This window comes from Ictalurus furcatus, chromosome 1 (genome assembly GCF_023375685.1).
Source record: "Ictalurus furcatus strain D&B chromosome 1, Billie_1.0, whole genome shotgun sequence".
NCBI classification, from domain to species: Eukaryota; Metazoa; Chordata; class Actinopteri; order Siluriformes; family Ictaluridae; genus Ictalurus; species Ictalurus furcatus.
The window spans coordinates 19555881-19572303 of NC_071255.1; the positions used below are offsets into that span (position 1 = coordinate 19555881).

At 39.4% G+C, this 16423-nt stretch overlaps 1 protein-coding gene across 1 annotated transcript; it reads left to right on the forward strand.

The window, feature by feature from the left end:
• The first annotated feature begins 3067 nt into the window (after window positions 1–3067).
• vim (vimentin) lies at window positions 3068–8848 on the forward strand. The gene is made up of 9 exons (XM_053631485.1): window positions 3068–3965; window positions 4778–4838; window positions 5317–5412; window positions 5851–6012; window positions 7400–7525; window positions 7607–7827; window positions 7964–8007; window positions 8279–8361; window positions 8461–8848. Exons 1-9 carry the CDS (start codon window positions 3424–3426, stop codon window positions 8500–8502), a joined length of 1377 nt encoding a protein of 458 aa, XP_053487460.1. The 5' UTR covers window positions 3068–3423; the 3' UTR covers window positions 8503–8848.
• The last annotated feature ends 7575 nt before the right edge of the window (window positions 8849–16423 follow it).

The following is a 16423-nucleotide window of genomic DNA, read 5'->3' on the forward strand; positions in this document are numbered from 1 at the left end:
ACCACTACACCAGGTATCCCTCACAGGATGTTTTCCAGGTCTTCTGGGAGTCCATTTGTTCATCTGCTACAAACAGTTGTGTATTGGACCAAGGCACAGAAGATGGGACAAGAAGCTTTCCCCAACACCAAGTCACGCACGGAAAGTACATGAGCTGTTCATCTACTGCTGCTGGGTAGCTGTTGGCCTTAGTGAGCAAGTAATTGCTGAAATCTGTGGTGTAAGCATGGCAACAATAAGCAGGACCGTCATCACCTGGGCAAATTATCTTAGGCTCGGTTCCCATTTGGATGTCAAGGGAAGAAATTGGCTCCTTCATGCCTGAGATATTCAGGTTATTCAGTCCAAAACTGCGAGTCATACTGGACTGTGCAGGAATCCGCTGTGAGAGTCCCATATCTCTGACGCTCCACTCAGAGATATTCTCTAACTACAAGCGCACCACAGCTGGTTGGAGTTGCTCCATGTGGTACAATGACTTATCTTGCGCCTTTACACAGGTTCAATCTCTGACACACAGATTACAAAGAAGTCTGGCATTTTGGACCCGCTTGAACCTAGAGATGAGGTAATGGCAAACAAAGGGTTCATAATTGAGGATATGCTTGCCAGTGTTTGCGCTAGACTAATTATTCAACCTTTCAAACATGAGAGGCAGTTCAGCAAAATGGACTGTGAAGAAACACAGGCAACTGCAAGGCTCAGAATTCTCGTGGAAAGAGTGATTCGCAGGGTTAAAGAAAACCCCATCTGGGATTCTGCTACACCACTCAGCTTGTCAGGAACATCTGATCAGATCTGACATAATTGTTGTTTTATGGTCAGCTACCAGGGACCAATGTTTCTTGAGCAGTGAATGATTCCTCCTGAATGTTTTGTTACATTTTGTTCAGTTAGTTTTAAGATTTACACCATTAACAATTTCACCTCATTACTTATCTTCTAAAACATTTTCATGTTTTCTTTAGATTACAAGATGCTTTACTTTTTATCACCTTTTTTTGTTTGTTTCTTAAAGGTTTGTCAAGTAATCTCTGCATTGCTCTGGGCTCAGAGATAGGTTGCTACTTGTTTTAACAAACTAAAATCTGTACATAGTTTACTAAAAATAGACAGATACTATGGAAAACAACGGTTTTTTTTTTGTTTTGTTTTTTAAATCATCATTCATTGTAAAATAAATATGTCAAACCTCTGTTCTGTTCTCCAGTTGTTATTTCACACACTGGAATTTTGGATTTCTAGATTTGTACAGAATTATAAAATTGAACTATGGATACCCAGTGGGAGATGTATACAATTGTAAGAGGAAAAACAGAACAATATACATTCAGTAATTATATATATACACACACACACACACACACTATATATATATATATATATATATATATATGTGTGTGTGTGTGTGTGTGTGTGTGTGTGTGTGTGTGCGCCAACAAAGGCTGTGGGTGAATCTGCTTCAGTTTTGGTCCAGAGGCCAGGATGTGGATCTGGAGGTGGACCTAAAGAAATAAATACAAATGATTAGTCTTAAACTACAAAAATATGTAAAAACCTATAAACACGGTATCTGCAGGTATCATCACTTCAAATTGAATACTTTTTAATACGATAATCAAGACATTTCCAAAAAAATTAAGACCTGTACGTCACTTCAATCATGCTACACGATACATCAGCTATAATGTTCATGCATATACATCCATTTCGGGGTTTAAGTAAACTATATCAGGGTAAACTTCTGTAGCGGTAGATGGGAGATCGTAGCAAATATTCTTTTTACATTACCATTTGCTCCAACAGTGAAAGAAAAAAAAAATCCAAAATAAAGTTGGATTACGGCAGTCAGAAGAGAAAAAGATGTTGAATTTACCATCTCTCCCTCAGCAGCTGTATTAGAAATCCCCTCGCAGCAGTGTTTACCAGCATTTTTGTAATCTAATGCCAGGGTAATGTAACAAGTAGTGTCATAAACATACATTTTTTTTGTAAAGAAGAAATTATATATATATATATATATATATATATATATATATATATATATATATATATATATATACACACACACACACACATACACACACACACACACACACACACACACATATTTCTTTAAACTTTGCTATTTTGTAATATTACTGTTGCACTGAATAATGCTTAACAATAATACATTTTTGGGGGGGGTACAAATATTAATACAATAATAGTAATATATTTCTGACTTAATTCACTTTTATGTGTTACACCTTGTGGCTTTTATTTTGGAGGAAAACTGCAGGAAGACCCGTTTAGTCGGCAACAGTTTTTTAAAATTTCTCATTAGCAATCAGGTGAAATGCTGTAAACCTTTGCCCACAGAAATGTTAGAGATTACTCTGAAGTAAAACCAAAGTGAATCTGGTGTGTGTTGTGTGTAAATGCAGGTTAAAGCGACTGAATCTCACAGACAGACAGATGAAGATGGTATGCAGCGGCATTTCCTGTGAACCGAGCCGCTCTAAAACACCGATGAGCCGCACACATACTCCGAGTGTAATAGTGACATGAGTTTATACGGTAGCCGTGAAGTGTAAACAAATTAACTAGTCAGGAAACAAATTAAGAAATCCGAAAACACATTAATGGATTTGTTAATGTGTTTTGCGCTTCACGGCCACCGTATGTTTACCATCTCAAACAGCAACGAGCCAAAATAACATCTACACCTGCTTTACGGTGTCGCTTCGGCTGCGTTTTTAAGACATCTGAAATGTGAATTTAAGACATTTTAATGTTAAGCAAGGCCTCATTTTTACAATAAGGAATTTAAGACATTTTAAGCCTTTTTAAGGACCTGCGGACAACCTGTATATAAGATTATAGTTGATTATGATTATACACACACAACCAATGTTAACATCAAAAGTCGGCATCAAATTAAAATTGACCCAGTTTACTTTGTTAATACATGTTTTTGGTCATATAGTGAATGATGAATGCCACTGTTGCTAGCGGCTGCGCGTGACAATAGCAGCTAGTTATCAACTTACTTTAATAACCGTGAATAAAGTTCAACACAGAATGTATAACCCTTCCTCAGCCTTGATTCTGTAGTGGAAGAGTGTTGTACAACAATTCACTACATCACAACAATTACATCCTCGAATCTGATTAGGGTGGAGAGAGACACAGAAAGAGAAGCGGTGACGTGAAAATTTTTCCATTATTCCTCATCATAGAAAACGCGTTAGCCGTAAACTAGAGCGGAAGTAGGTTTACACGGCAATGACGTATTTCCGACTCTTGTGACCTGGCCCAGTATAAAGCCCAAGCTCCCGCACTGATTTCAACGTGTGTGAGGGCAGAGTTGCTGTGGTGTTCAGTGGTGAAGTGAGGACCAGGTGGGCGTTGTCTGCAGAAACAACTCCAAACAACTACAACATGGCTAACCGAACTTCAGCGACTACACGCCAGTCTTCTTCTTATACGAGGATATTTGGTAATGAGCGCAATGCCTCCACCCGCTCCAGCTATTCAAGCCGCCAGTTCTCGGTTCCAGCGCGCAGCTCTCGGCTCTCCTACAGCTCCTTCTCCGCTCCGCCGTCCATCATCACGGGCAAAAATGTGCGACTGCGAAATGTGAGCTTGCCCCGACTCACCTCCGACACGCTGGACTTCGCTCTCTCCGATGCCATCAACACCGAGTTCAAGGCGAACCGCACAAACGAGAAAGCTGAGATGCAGCAGCTGAACGACCGCTTCGTCAGCTACATAGAGAAGGTGCGCTTTCTGGAGCAGCAGAACAAGATTCTGAGCACCGAGCTGGAGCAGCTCCGAGGCAAAGGAACATCCCGAGTCGGAGATCTTTACGAGGAGGAGATGAGGGAGTTACGCCGGCAAGTGGAGCAGGTCACCAGTGATAAAGCCAGGGTGGAAGTGGACCGAGATAATCTGGCGGAGGATATTGAACGCCTCAGAGAGAAGTATATGTGAACTTCTATTTTTTTTTTTTTCCCCCCGTTTCATTCTAAGCTGTATGAAGTTCCAATGTTATATTCATTAGTGAAACCAGATTTTCAAAACATTTCATAGGTCATAAACTCACTGCCACTACTACTAGAGTGCATAGAGTATATAGCCAAAAATTTGTGGACACCTGACCGTCACACCCATATGACCCTTCCATAAAACATTGCCACAAAGTTGGAAGCACACAGCTGTATAGCATGTCTTTAGATGCTGTAGCATTGCAACTTACTTAAGTGGAAGTAAAGGATCCAAATATGCTCCAGCATGACCATGCTCCTTTGCACAACATGTGCTCCATGAAGACATGCTTTGCCAAGTTTGTAGTGGAAAAAATTCAGGGCTCCTCACCCAACATCAGTGCCTGATCGCACTAATGTGCTTATAGCTGGATGACCCAAAATCTAATGGCAAGCCTTCCCAGAAGAGTGGAGGTTATTATAACAGTAAAAGCAGGGGCTACATCTGGAATGGGATGTTAAACAAGGACATATGCATGTTATGATCAGGTGTCCACAAACTTTGGGCCTTATAAGGCATGTCAGAAATTTGTTGGGTGATGTTGGTTAGTAGGCTTTGGTCAAGACAAATGGATGGATGTATACTTGTGATAAAATAACTGATGGCTAATTTAAAATAATCATATATACTTCAAGGAAAATCTTTAACAGTATAAATCTCTTGTTAAATAAGACTCATTTACTTTATATCTACTGTTTATGTGCTATTAAAAACAATGTGAAAAGTTTGTCATAATGCCTGTCTTCAGGCTTCAAGAAGAAACTCTTCAAAGGGAAGATGCTGAAAACAACCTCCAGTGTTTCAGGCAGGTATGTATATTCTAGACAACTCGGTTATCACTACACATTTTAACTGTTGTGATCTGGATTTGTCGCTGGAATTTTTGGCAAGGATGTTAATTCCACTCTGGGATGGCTTCTATGGTGATGACAAGAGGGGGCATGTGGGGGAAAATGTCAAAGCAAGCTGTTGTCGGAGTGGGGGCTGTTACTTGTAGCTGGGGGAGGGTGGTGCATTCAGACAGTAGAAGAATACAGTAAAGATGTGCACGTGTGTTTAAAGCCTTCTGCCACTTCCACCTGGGCCACCTGCAACTTTGCAAATAGGCACAGGAAAATACTGTCCACCATTTTATTCAATGCTATACATAATCTGTGCTCTAGAAAAGAAAACATGATTTAATGTCTCTATTGTGATTAGCAGCATTAACTTGTTAAATTGAGACTGTCATGCAATCTTTAGTTTGACCTGGTGGCTGCATTTTCTTGATGTGTTGCATGTTCACAGGATGTCGATAATGCGTCCTTGGCTCGCCTAGACTTGGAGCGCAAGGTCGAATCCCTACAAGAGGAGATAATTTTCCTGAAGAAACTTCATGATGAGGTATATGATGACTGTCCAGTTTTATGCATCAAAATGGTTTCCTGCATGTGACTGACTGTTACAGAGCCCTGAGTGGATCATGAGATTGGCAAAGAAGGGCATTGGCATGGAGATTAGCAAACTGTGTCAAGAGGATGAAGAGTATTAGACTAGCCCTTACAAAACAGGAGAGTCTCAGGACAAGTCTGAAACATGCAATACAATGGACCAAATACAGTAACTTTAATCATGGACCAAAACACTAATCAATATGCAAATCAAATGGTTAAACAGAATGTATTTAAATTATTTTGACAACCTTAACATAGCAATTGAAGAATTCTCTTCAGTGTAAAAATGTAACGCATGGATGTTGCATATGTCTTCTAAAGGAAGCTTCTGTACATTTTTAAAAAAACAAAAAAAAAACTCAAGCTTTCCCCTTTGACTTGCCTGCAGGAGATTGCTGAGCTGCAGACCCAGATACATGATCAGCATGTGCAGGTTGATATGGACATGGCTAAGCCTGATCTGACCTCTGCACTTCGGGATGTCCGCCTTCAGTATGAGAATCTGGCCACCAAGAACATCCATGAGGCTGAGGAATGGTACAAATCCAAGGTCAGTTTCTAGTTAAGATTCAATTGTGCTTTTTCTTGAACTTCACTAATGATTAGTGGCAAGATAATAAGCCCCAGTTAAATGCATACAGCAAACAGCATTTGGTATTGACTATCCATGGTATTAAATGATTCTCACGTACAAGACTTTGTCTGGAACAGCACTCCGCTACCTCAACACTCTCCTTGAGGCTAACGTTCCCTAACACAATCTGCAATCATTTAATGACTGGCACTTGGTAGTTCCTAGTCAGTGTGGCTCAAGGTCCCTTTCCAGAACCTCCACTCACTGTCCCTCAGTGGTGGAATGAACTTCCAACCTCAATCTGGACTGCAGAATCTCACTATTTTCAAAAAACCTCTAAAGACCCACCTCTTCTGTGAACACATAACTAACCTCTAAAATCCCAACCCCCACATCATCCTTTTTAAAAAAAAAAAAAAAAAAAAAAAACCTTACTGACTAAATTTACATCTACTCTGCACACTGTTCTTCTCTAGAAATCAGTTATAAAGCTTGTATTGTAGCACTACTTGTATCACTTTGCTTGTATTTCCTCATTTGTAAGTCACTTTGGATGAAAGTGTCTGCTAAATGAATAAATAAATGATCAACAAATGTTGTATAATATCCTATCTTTCAAAGCAGAATAAGAGAATACATTATGTTCATAGTGTTGCAGTGGCTACAGCAGTAGTTTGTAATGGCTGTTCTTTCCTACAGTGTTTGCACATAAACTGCAGCTTTAGAGAAGTGCTTGCATTCACTCTGGGGTTTGTTTGTTTTTTTTTTTTTTGTTTTTTTGAGCACAGCAGATGGTAATGGGATAGAGTACAGATGGCCGATCACTGACAGCACACCAAACAATGGATTACTGAACTTATTTTTTTTTTTATATATCTTTATTTTTTGTGATTGGCAAGCACAATATTGATCCGAGTCTTTATTGGTCACAAAGTAGAGCACAGTGAAATTCTTTTTCTTTGCATACCCCAGCCTGTCAGGAAGTTGGGGTCAGAGTGCAGGGTCACCCCTGGAGCAGAGAGGGTTAAGGGCCTTGCTCAAGGGCCCAGCAGAGGCAGCTTGGCAGTGCTAGGGCTTGAACCCCTGACCTTCTGATCAGTAACCCAGAGCCTTAACCACCAAGCCACCACTGCCCCTATGTTCCATGCTTAATAGATTAGAACAAAGTTGACCTAAAACCCTGATTAGACCAAATCCTTTAGCAAGCACAACAAAGTGCTAATTAAACAGTATCTTGAAGCCAAATTGAAGCTTTTAAGTTTGGTCCTCTATTCATCTTCCACATCTTGACACCACATCTTGTGGTGTCATTTTCAGGGAGTAAATTGTATATAAATGTAAAACAGGCTTTTTCTTCCTCCAGTTTGCAGATTTGTCAGAGGCTGCTGCTCGCAACACTGAAGCCATCCGCCAGGCCAAACAGGATGCCAGTGAATATCGCCGCCAGGTGCAGGCTTTAACCTGTGAGGTGGATGCTCTTAAGGGCACTGTGAGTATACATTTCATAGTAATAGTTGGCTAGTGTTAAAAAATAAAAATGCCCCATCCCAATCTCTACGTTTATGGGTAGAATGAGTCTCTGGAGCGCCAAATGGGAGAACTGGAGGACAACTTTGCCATGGAGTCATGTAGTTACCAGGACACCATCGCACGTCTGGAAGAAGAAATCCGCAACATGAAGGATGAGATGGCTCGTCACTTGCGCGAGTACCAGGACCTGCTGAATGTCAAAATGGCCCTGGACATTGAGATTGCTACCTACAGGAAGCTGCTGGAAGGAGAGGAGAGCAGGTAAGTATATTTACAATTTCTGTTTGCTGATTGCAGCTTATGTTCCTTTCTATTTCTTATTCAAAGTAGATGTACTTTAGTTACAGGACTCGTTAACATGGTACAGTGTAACAACCTCTGTGCTTTCCTTCTACAGGATCACCACGCCACTGCCTAACTTCTCCTCTTTTACTCTGAGAGGTACTGTATACTGCAGTTTCCTTGCAACCACATACAGAATTTATAGAACTTATATTGCCAAGACATCACTGTTGGACCCAATCACAGTTCAGCTACTTCTATAGGACCTGAGTATAACAAGTGATGACTGGTATGTTTTTAGCAATGCAGTGCTGATGCAAGCAAATAACACTCATCAGAAAGTGTTGGATATATACTATACTCGAATATACTTCTTAATATACTTTGAATTTTGCACAAAAATGGCATAAAACTAATCCTCTCTCTGCAGAATCCATGATGGAAACCAAACCACTTGTTGAGAACCTGACCAAGAAAGTGGTGATTAAGACCATAGAGACAAGAGATGGTCATGTATGTAAAAACTACAAAGCATTAACATTGCAAAACAAATACCTCAAAGAAAAAAATCAGTACAAAATGATCCCCTCTTTTTCTGCTGTCTTATTACAGGTGATTAATGAGTCCACTCAGCATCATGAAGACCTGGAGTGAACTGCATACAAAACCTTTAAAAGAAAAGCTGTGGAGGCGAGCACTGATATGAGTGGGTTATCTCTGGTTCTGTGACACTTAAACAGCTTTTGTGTGCCTTTTTGCCTCTCTAGACAAATCTGCATTTACAGATGTGTTTTGAGTAGTATAGAAAATGTAGGCCAGTAAAAATGAGCTTTACAGTCTTCCTGTTTTCCACAACTGCTATAGTTTACACTGTACAAGTTGGACCACAGCAATAATCTTAGCTGCATTGACTTGTGTTTTGGGCAGCTTGACAAAGATCTAGAAGAATGAATTCATGTTGTATTTTTAAAAATCAAACAAATAAAGTTAAACATTTCTGAAAATCATGTTTTGTTTCTTTAAAAACTTGCTGGATAGATGGCTTGCTTTATAAAACCATCCAAAATTAATGACCAATTTAATTTGACTCCTTTCTAAATATAGTGCTCAGTATTTCTATACTTCAGTGATCATTGTTGCTGGGAGAGACTGCCTACAGACTTCAATGACTCTCCAGACTGTGGAACTTCCTCAGTTCTGATAGATGAAGGGATATTGATACTTAATGGTATCTAATCATTTTGGTCCTCACTCAAGGCTCAAATTTTCCTTTTCTCGCCAGCCCCCTGGTGGACAACGTGCAAAACTACACATGCACTTTATAGCACTACAGACCTCTAATCATCCCTATAAAGGATACACGAGTTGCTTAAGACTTTATTACTTTAATGTAAGAGAAACGTTTTTAATAGGCTACAAAATATTAACTGCCTGGCCCTTGGTTATAGGGTCAGAATTAAAATATTGTGTTAATTCTATATTTGGGCTATATCATTGTCCCCAAACTATTTTATCCTGCATTTTTGTTTAAGTAGCAAAACCACTTCCTGCTCCCTACTGGTTATGTCATTACTTTACTTTTATTTAAGCTGTTGGAGCAAGCTGAAGCTTTTTCAATGTGAATGACCAAACCTCAAAACAAAAGCAGTGGTTTAGCTGTGGAGTTGATATCAAATCACAAGACATATGGACATCAAACTATTGGTTGAGAAGTGAGCACATGCTGGAGTAGTTCTGACAAAGCTTCTATAAGAGGAAGCATGGGCTGAGTTCTGCCCTGATAAAAAACACTGTACATTGCTGTATAGGTGAGAGAGGAGACAGAGCTGAGTTGGTGTGTTTGTGATAGCAGGTACTCGGAGGAGGAACAATGCATAAAAGCCCAGCTGTGAGTTCAGTCTTTCAGCACCCAGTGTTTTGCATCCTGTCCAACTGTCTCTCTCAGGGTTTTTTCTCTTTTCTTTTCTCAGTGTCTTTGATTACTCATTCTCATCAAAATCTTCACATGATTCACTCAGTTGAACAAAGCTAAGCTAATGGAGTCAGAGTGCAGGGTCAGCCTTGATATGGCACCTTTTACTTGCCAAAGAGCCTACTATAATATTGCACATAATCAAGCAGAATCCTGAATGTAATGTTCTGAGAATAATCTCTTTGGGAGAGCTAAAAATCTCTTGTCAAATAGTCCTTTGAGTGGTCACTCACTGATTAAGGCTCTGGGACAATGATCAGAAGGTCAAACCCCAGCATCGTCAAACTCTTGAGCAAGGCTCTTAGGATTAAGAGCCTTGCTCAAGAGTTTGACGATGCTGGGGTTTGACCTTCTGATCATTGTCCCAGAGCCTTAATCAGTGAGTGACCACTCAAAGGACTATTTGACAAGAGATTTTTGGCTCTCCCAAAGAGATTATTCTCAGAACATTACATTCAGGATTCTGCTTGATTATGTGCAATATTATAGTAGGCTCTTTGGCAAGTAAAAGGTGAGCCCATCTTGAAACCACTTGGTTTAATTTTTCAGCTCAAGACAATTCATGGCAGGGGTCGTGGTGGCTTAGTGGTTTGCATGTTTGCCTTGCACCTCTGGGGTTTAGGGTTCAAATCCTGTCTCTACCCTGTGTGTGCGGAGCTTTCATGTTCTCCTTGTGCTTCGGGGATTTCCTCCTTCATACTTTGTGGTCTGATTGGCATTTCCAAATTGTCCATATTGTGTGAATTTGTGCATGATTGTGCCCCACGATGGACTGGCACCCCTTCCAGGGTATCCCCCACCTTGTGCCCCATGTTCCCTGGGATAGGCTTCAGGGTCCCTGTGACCCAGTAAAGATTAGTGGTATGGAAAATGGATGGATGTATAGTGTGTTTAACAATAGGCCTTGTCTCAAAGTAGCCTTACAGAAATCTATACATTCGTGATCTAACTTTTAAATGTAGGAATTTATCCCTTATGAGCAAGCCAGAGGTGACGGTGGCAAAGAAAAACTCCCTGATGAGGAATAAACCTGGAGAGGAACCAGACAAATGAAAATTGATGGCATTTATTGTGTGCTTATATTGTCTTAAAAGATTAAAAGCTAATAGATCAAGATAGAGAAGCAAATCTCTGGACTGGCAAGTGTACAATATTTGGCACTTTATTTATTTAAATATATTTACAGTATTTTTATGCAAGATAAAAAGGAATTGTATTTGAAAATTAAAGCTTACTGATAGGAAATGCCCTTTCTATCTCTAACCCAATAGTAACTGTTCAAGATATTAGACTTTAAGAAAAATAAAATAAATAATAATAATATTTATTGAGTTTTATTTCTACCTATGCATACAGTATTGTCTTAAGTCATCCAAGTAAATGCTTAAAGTAATTTATCTGGCCAGTAAGTGTTGTAAGTATTGGTATCTTGTGAGATGGTTTTAGACGTGCACTGCTTTGTTTTCCAGTCTATGGCTGTATTTATATAGTCATTGGTGGGGGAATTTAGCAAATACATGAGTGTTTTGGGGTGGTATTTAAGGACAGATAATGTACTGAAGTATCCAAAATCTCATTGCGTCTTAGAGGTAATTTCTTTAAAGCAGTGCTTTTCAATCCTGGTCCTAGGGACCCACAGCACTGCACGTTTTCTATGTCTCTCATATCGGACACAGTTCAGTTCATGAATCTCTCTCCTAGTGAGCTGATGATCTGAATCAGGTGTGTTAAATGGAGGAGACATACAAAATGTGAGGAGTGGAGGGTCCCCAGGACCAGGATTGAAAACCACTGACTGGATGTCTTTATGTTCTTTAAAGCAAAATCTTGAAAAGCATCAAAATCAGTTTGGATAACAGAAGTCCTGAAGTCTCTTTGAGACTTGAGATTTTGAGTTCAAATAATTCCAAATTTGAGATTCTGTTTCATAATATCACATAGCATAACATACTGTATGGCAAATGTTGTATATGAAAAACACAAGAAATAAACATGAGGGAGACCAAGGATAAGTAGTAAGTAACTTTATTGGGAATTTACAGGGCTGACTTTATTGAGAATTCACTGGGCTGGTGGGTAGGTAATCCGAGAGCGGGGGAGAGCGGTAGGGAGAAAATGGGTGATAAAATGGGGTGAGTTCAGGGGACATGGGATAGCCAGCTGAGGTGTACGGAGGAGAATACTCAGGACTGGCAGGTGAGAAAGTGGGAGATCAGAGCCTGGGTCAGAGAAGGCCACGTCATCATCAGTCTGATAGCTGGAGGAAGGGTCAGGTAGAGGGTCCGTCTGTGTAGAGGCGTCAACACACATTTGCTGTGCAGATTCTATATCTGAGAGGTGGGGGGAACCCTGCATGTCCAGAGGGGGTGCGAAGAACTTCGAGTAGCATAGTGATGTCAGCAGTGAGAGGCGCAAGCTGATAGCGAGTGTTCAGATCCAAATCCAGCCCCTCCAGTAAAGGAGATAAGGAAAAGTGATGGGAACCTAGGACACATAGAAGAGAATGAACTGTATTAGGTGGTGATATTGATGAGTTGGACTCACACTTTAAGATTAACATTATGATTTATTATTCACAGAGAAATCTAGGAGCTGGGGAGTGCAGGCAGAGAGATACACACATACACAGACAAGGTCAGGCATGCAGACACACACACACACACACACAGAGAGGCCTATGCAGACACACACACACACACACACACACACACACAGAAGGAATGAATAATATTATAAGGATAATAAAAGGAGTATAAGGATATTATAAGGATATTATGAGGTATGGAGTACAGTAAAAGGGGTAAAATACTTGCAAGCATTATAAAATAGAAATGTAGAACAAATATGAAAGAAAAAGCATTCTAAAACAGAAATGCAGAACAAATATGAAAGAAACTTACCCATAATGCACGTGAAGGTGTGGAGAATCCTCTTCTCACAAGAAACAAGTCAGGAGTGACACAGACGAAGGTCTTAATTTTTAAGACAGAATCAAGACGGGCCGTTTATAAGGGTATTTGAGCCGTGCTAGGGCTAGAGATAACGGTCGATGGGAACGGCTAGAGCCGCAACATAACTGTCTATGGGAACGGCTAGAGCTGCAAGATAACTGTCTATGGGAACAACGGACCCCGTGAGTACAAGGTCTCTCAAAAATGTTGAGTCGTGTATGTAATGGTATTATGGGAAAGCTTTTTCTAAACATATTGGTGTTTGGGTTTACAAAACTGTATAAATAAGGGAGCTTCAGCTCCGGATGTGAGATCACTTTTGAGACTCTCAACGGTATGGATCTCGTGTGGTGGAACGGAATGAATAAACTTGGACTTGGACCCTTGCTTCTTCTCACTCACGGCTGGTGTCTTATTTTTCTTTCTCCAATTGAATATGTGAGTATGTGTTTCTATGTTAAATATTAAGTGTCTTCGGTTAATAGGCAAAATTTGAGCCTGCACAAAACATAATGTATATGTCTGAAGGTTTCTGTGAAACATGGTGATATCTCTGTCATGGTCTGGTGCATTTCAGTCTGTAATGTAGGGGATGTGGTAAAAGTCAATAAAAGTCATCATGCCCCATATGTGGAAAAATGGCTGATTTGTGCAACTTTGATAAGTATGAACCAAACACTGCAAGCACAATTAATGCAACCGAAATAAATACCTCCGGCCTGTTATATACTACAATATACAATACCTATGCTGTGTTTAATTCAATTCAATTTTATTTGTATAGCGCTTTTTTACAATGGACATTGTCTCAAAGCAGCTTTACAGAAATATATAAACACTGGATACAGATTTTAAATGTGTGGATTAATCCCTATTGAGCAAGCTGTTGGCGATAGTGGCAAGGAAAAACTCCCTAAGATGATATGAGGAAGAAACCTTGAGAGGAACCAGACTCAGAAGGGAACCAATCCTCATCTGGGTATTGATTCACAGGGCAGCTACATCCTTCCTGCATTCATGAAGTAATTCCTTCATTACATTACATGAACACATTAGTCCTTCAACTGCACATTCTAAATGAAAATAAATAAATAAATAACAACCACCCCCTTTTTACATTTTAATTGTTGTAATATTCATTTCCACTTATTGTAATGAAATATGGTATTTCATGCAATTAGTTTATATCAAAATAAATAGCTTGAAATATATATTTGTTTTATGTTATTTATGAATGACTTTTTCTTACAGACCTATTGTACATTATTTATAAATATATACACTATAGTACATATCAACATTAATATTAGTTACTTCAGTTAAGGTGTAACATGCCATTTAGGAAGCAACCTACTTTTGAGTAAAATTTATTTTGTGTAACTAGAATATTTTGTATGTTAAATGTGACACATGGCACTCAAACTGTTTTGATATGTAATCCCTCAAGATGGTTTCAATGTCTTGTCCACACCTTCTGCATAGCAATGTGTGTGTAATGAGGCAGAGTGTGAACAGAATAGAGGAGGATGTGCTTATATTTACATGCAGATGAGAGTTGAGAGCTACAGGCCTACTTGAAAAGCATCTGTTCTCCAATGCCCCTGCAATCTGCCACTTCATTGAAAGAGAGAGAGAAACAGAGATAGAGAAATGAAGTATGTGGTTAACAGGGTACTCCTGGTCTAAAAACACTGCTAACATTTGTGCTACAATACCATAGCATCAGCTCTTCTGTTTGGCATGATGAAAAAAGAAAGATTAACCTGAATGCTAGTCGGTAAATATTACTGTTGTTTGGCACAGCTGGTGTACAACTCCTTCTACTCGGAACACCAGGGCATTATAAGGCCTCTATAAATACATGTGGCAAGATTTTAGCATGTGAGGAAGTATATTTCTCAGTACACAATTTGGCCTCAGGGCTCAGACATCGAGTCTATGTTCTATATTATATGAAGTTGCTGTGGACTTGAAATGTTTTGGTTGCATTCATCATTTGTGATAATCAGTTTAGGCATGAATCTTTTTTCTTAAGTGACTGTTTTTGTATTATGCTTCTCTTGCACTAAATCCTCAGAATACTTGCTTTGTCTATGAAAACATGTCAAATGCTATGTTTATGCTCCTTCATTATTTTACTGATACTTGTTTGCCACCTAGTGGTGTACATGTGATGTTACTTTATTGCCTCTATTGCCAGCATCTATTTCCCCATTTCTTTCCATGCGTAATATAAATTGTATTCATAAGGAACACTAAAACTAGAAAATCTCCAATGTCCTCATCGTGAAGTTTAAGAGAGTTTGGTGCAAACAGCACTGGAAAAGCACAGGGCCTCAGCAGCACACTCCTTATTAAAAAAGCACCCTTAAAGGGTTTTTTGGTTTGCACCTCTGGGGGAACCCTTAGGCCAGGGGTGTCCAATCTTATCCGGAAAGGGCCGGTTTGGGTGCAGGTTTTTATTCCCAACTATCCAATGTGCCTCCTATTTGGCTGGAACAAAAGCCTGTAGACACAGCGGCCCTTTCCGGATAAGATTGAAGACTACTGCCTTAAGGTTTCTATATAGAATCCTCCAGAGATTTTACCTTTCAAAACATTGTCAAGTGGAACCTCTTTAGGAAGCTATGAATCTTTAACTATCCAAAGAACCCCAGAGAAATCTTTTTTTTCTAAGACTTAGGGTTAGTAATGATTTAGGGTTTGTAATCATGATTATGCGTATGATTGTGGATACAAATGGGACATGCCTTCAGCTTTATATATCTAACACACATTACTGTGTGTGTGTGTGTGTGTGTGTGTGTGTGTGTGTGTACTATGTGTTTGATACATGCTGTTTGTATAAATCATACACATACAGTAATAAAAGGTCATGTCATTAAAATATAAGCACAGTATGATCATACATGCAGTTGTATAGAAGCCCTAAGAGGCCATGAATTATTTTTTTTTTTCTTTCTTGTTTTCTCATGATCACGACTTAATTTCCTCAAGATCTCCACATAACAAAAAGTTGTTTTCTCGTGATCACAACTTAATTTCCTTGTGATCTCCACATAACAAAAAGCTGTTTTCTCATGATGTAATTTTATCACGAGAAAATCTCTCACCTTATGAATGGGACTGGTGTTGCATGCATTTTGGCATCTTCACGATCACCATCATAAATATAATAATTGCTCACTGTAGAGATGGACTTTATCTTCGCATTAAGCGAGAGGGGTGTCCCCTTCTCAAGTGTCGTACACTAATGTAGAAGTTATCAATCATAGCACTTCTCAGGCTTACTCAATCTCAGACTTGAAAGCTATTTCAGTTGAGAGTTTGAGTGAGTCCCTGATCGAAGTAAAAATGAATTTGTTCATCCACAAGACTGCTCTAAGTTTCTCTGAGGATTGCGCTAAGGTTCTCATTGCATTAAACTGCATTAAATTATATGAACATGAGCTACCTCAGACTCTTTTGTGTTGCAGTGGTGTGTCTAGGTATTTAGACATTGGGTGGCAAAGGGGAAGCAAGAGTCACAACAGGGTGGCACCACCTTAATTATATTTAGGACTGAGTTACATAAGGTTACATCCTCAGTAGTGTTCTCAGCACAGTTGTGTTGAATATCCATTGACAGTTTGTGTGTGCTCACAGTTTTTTT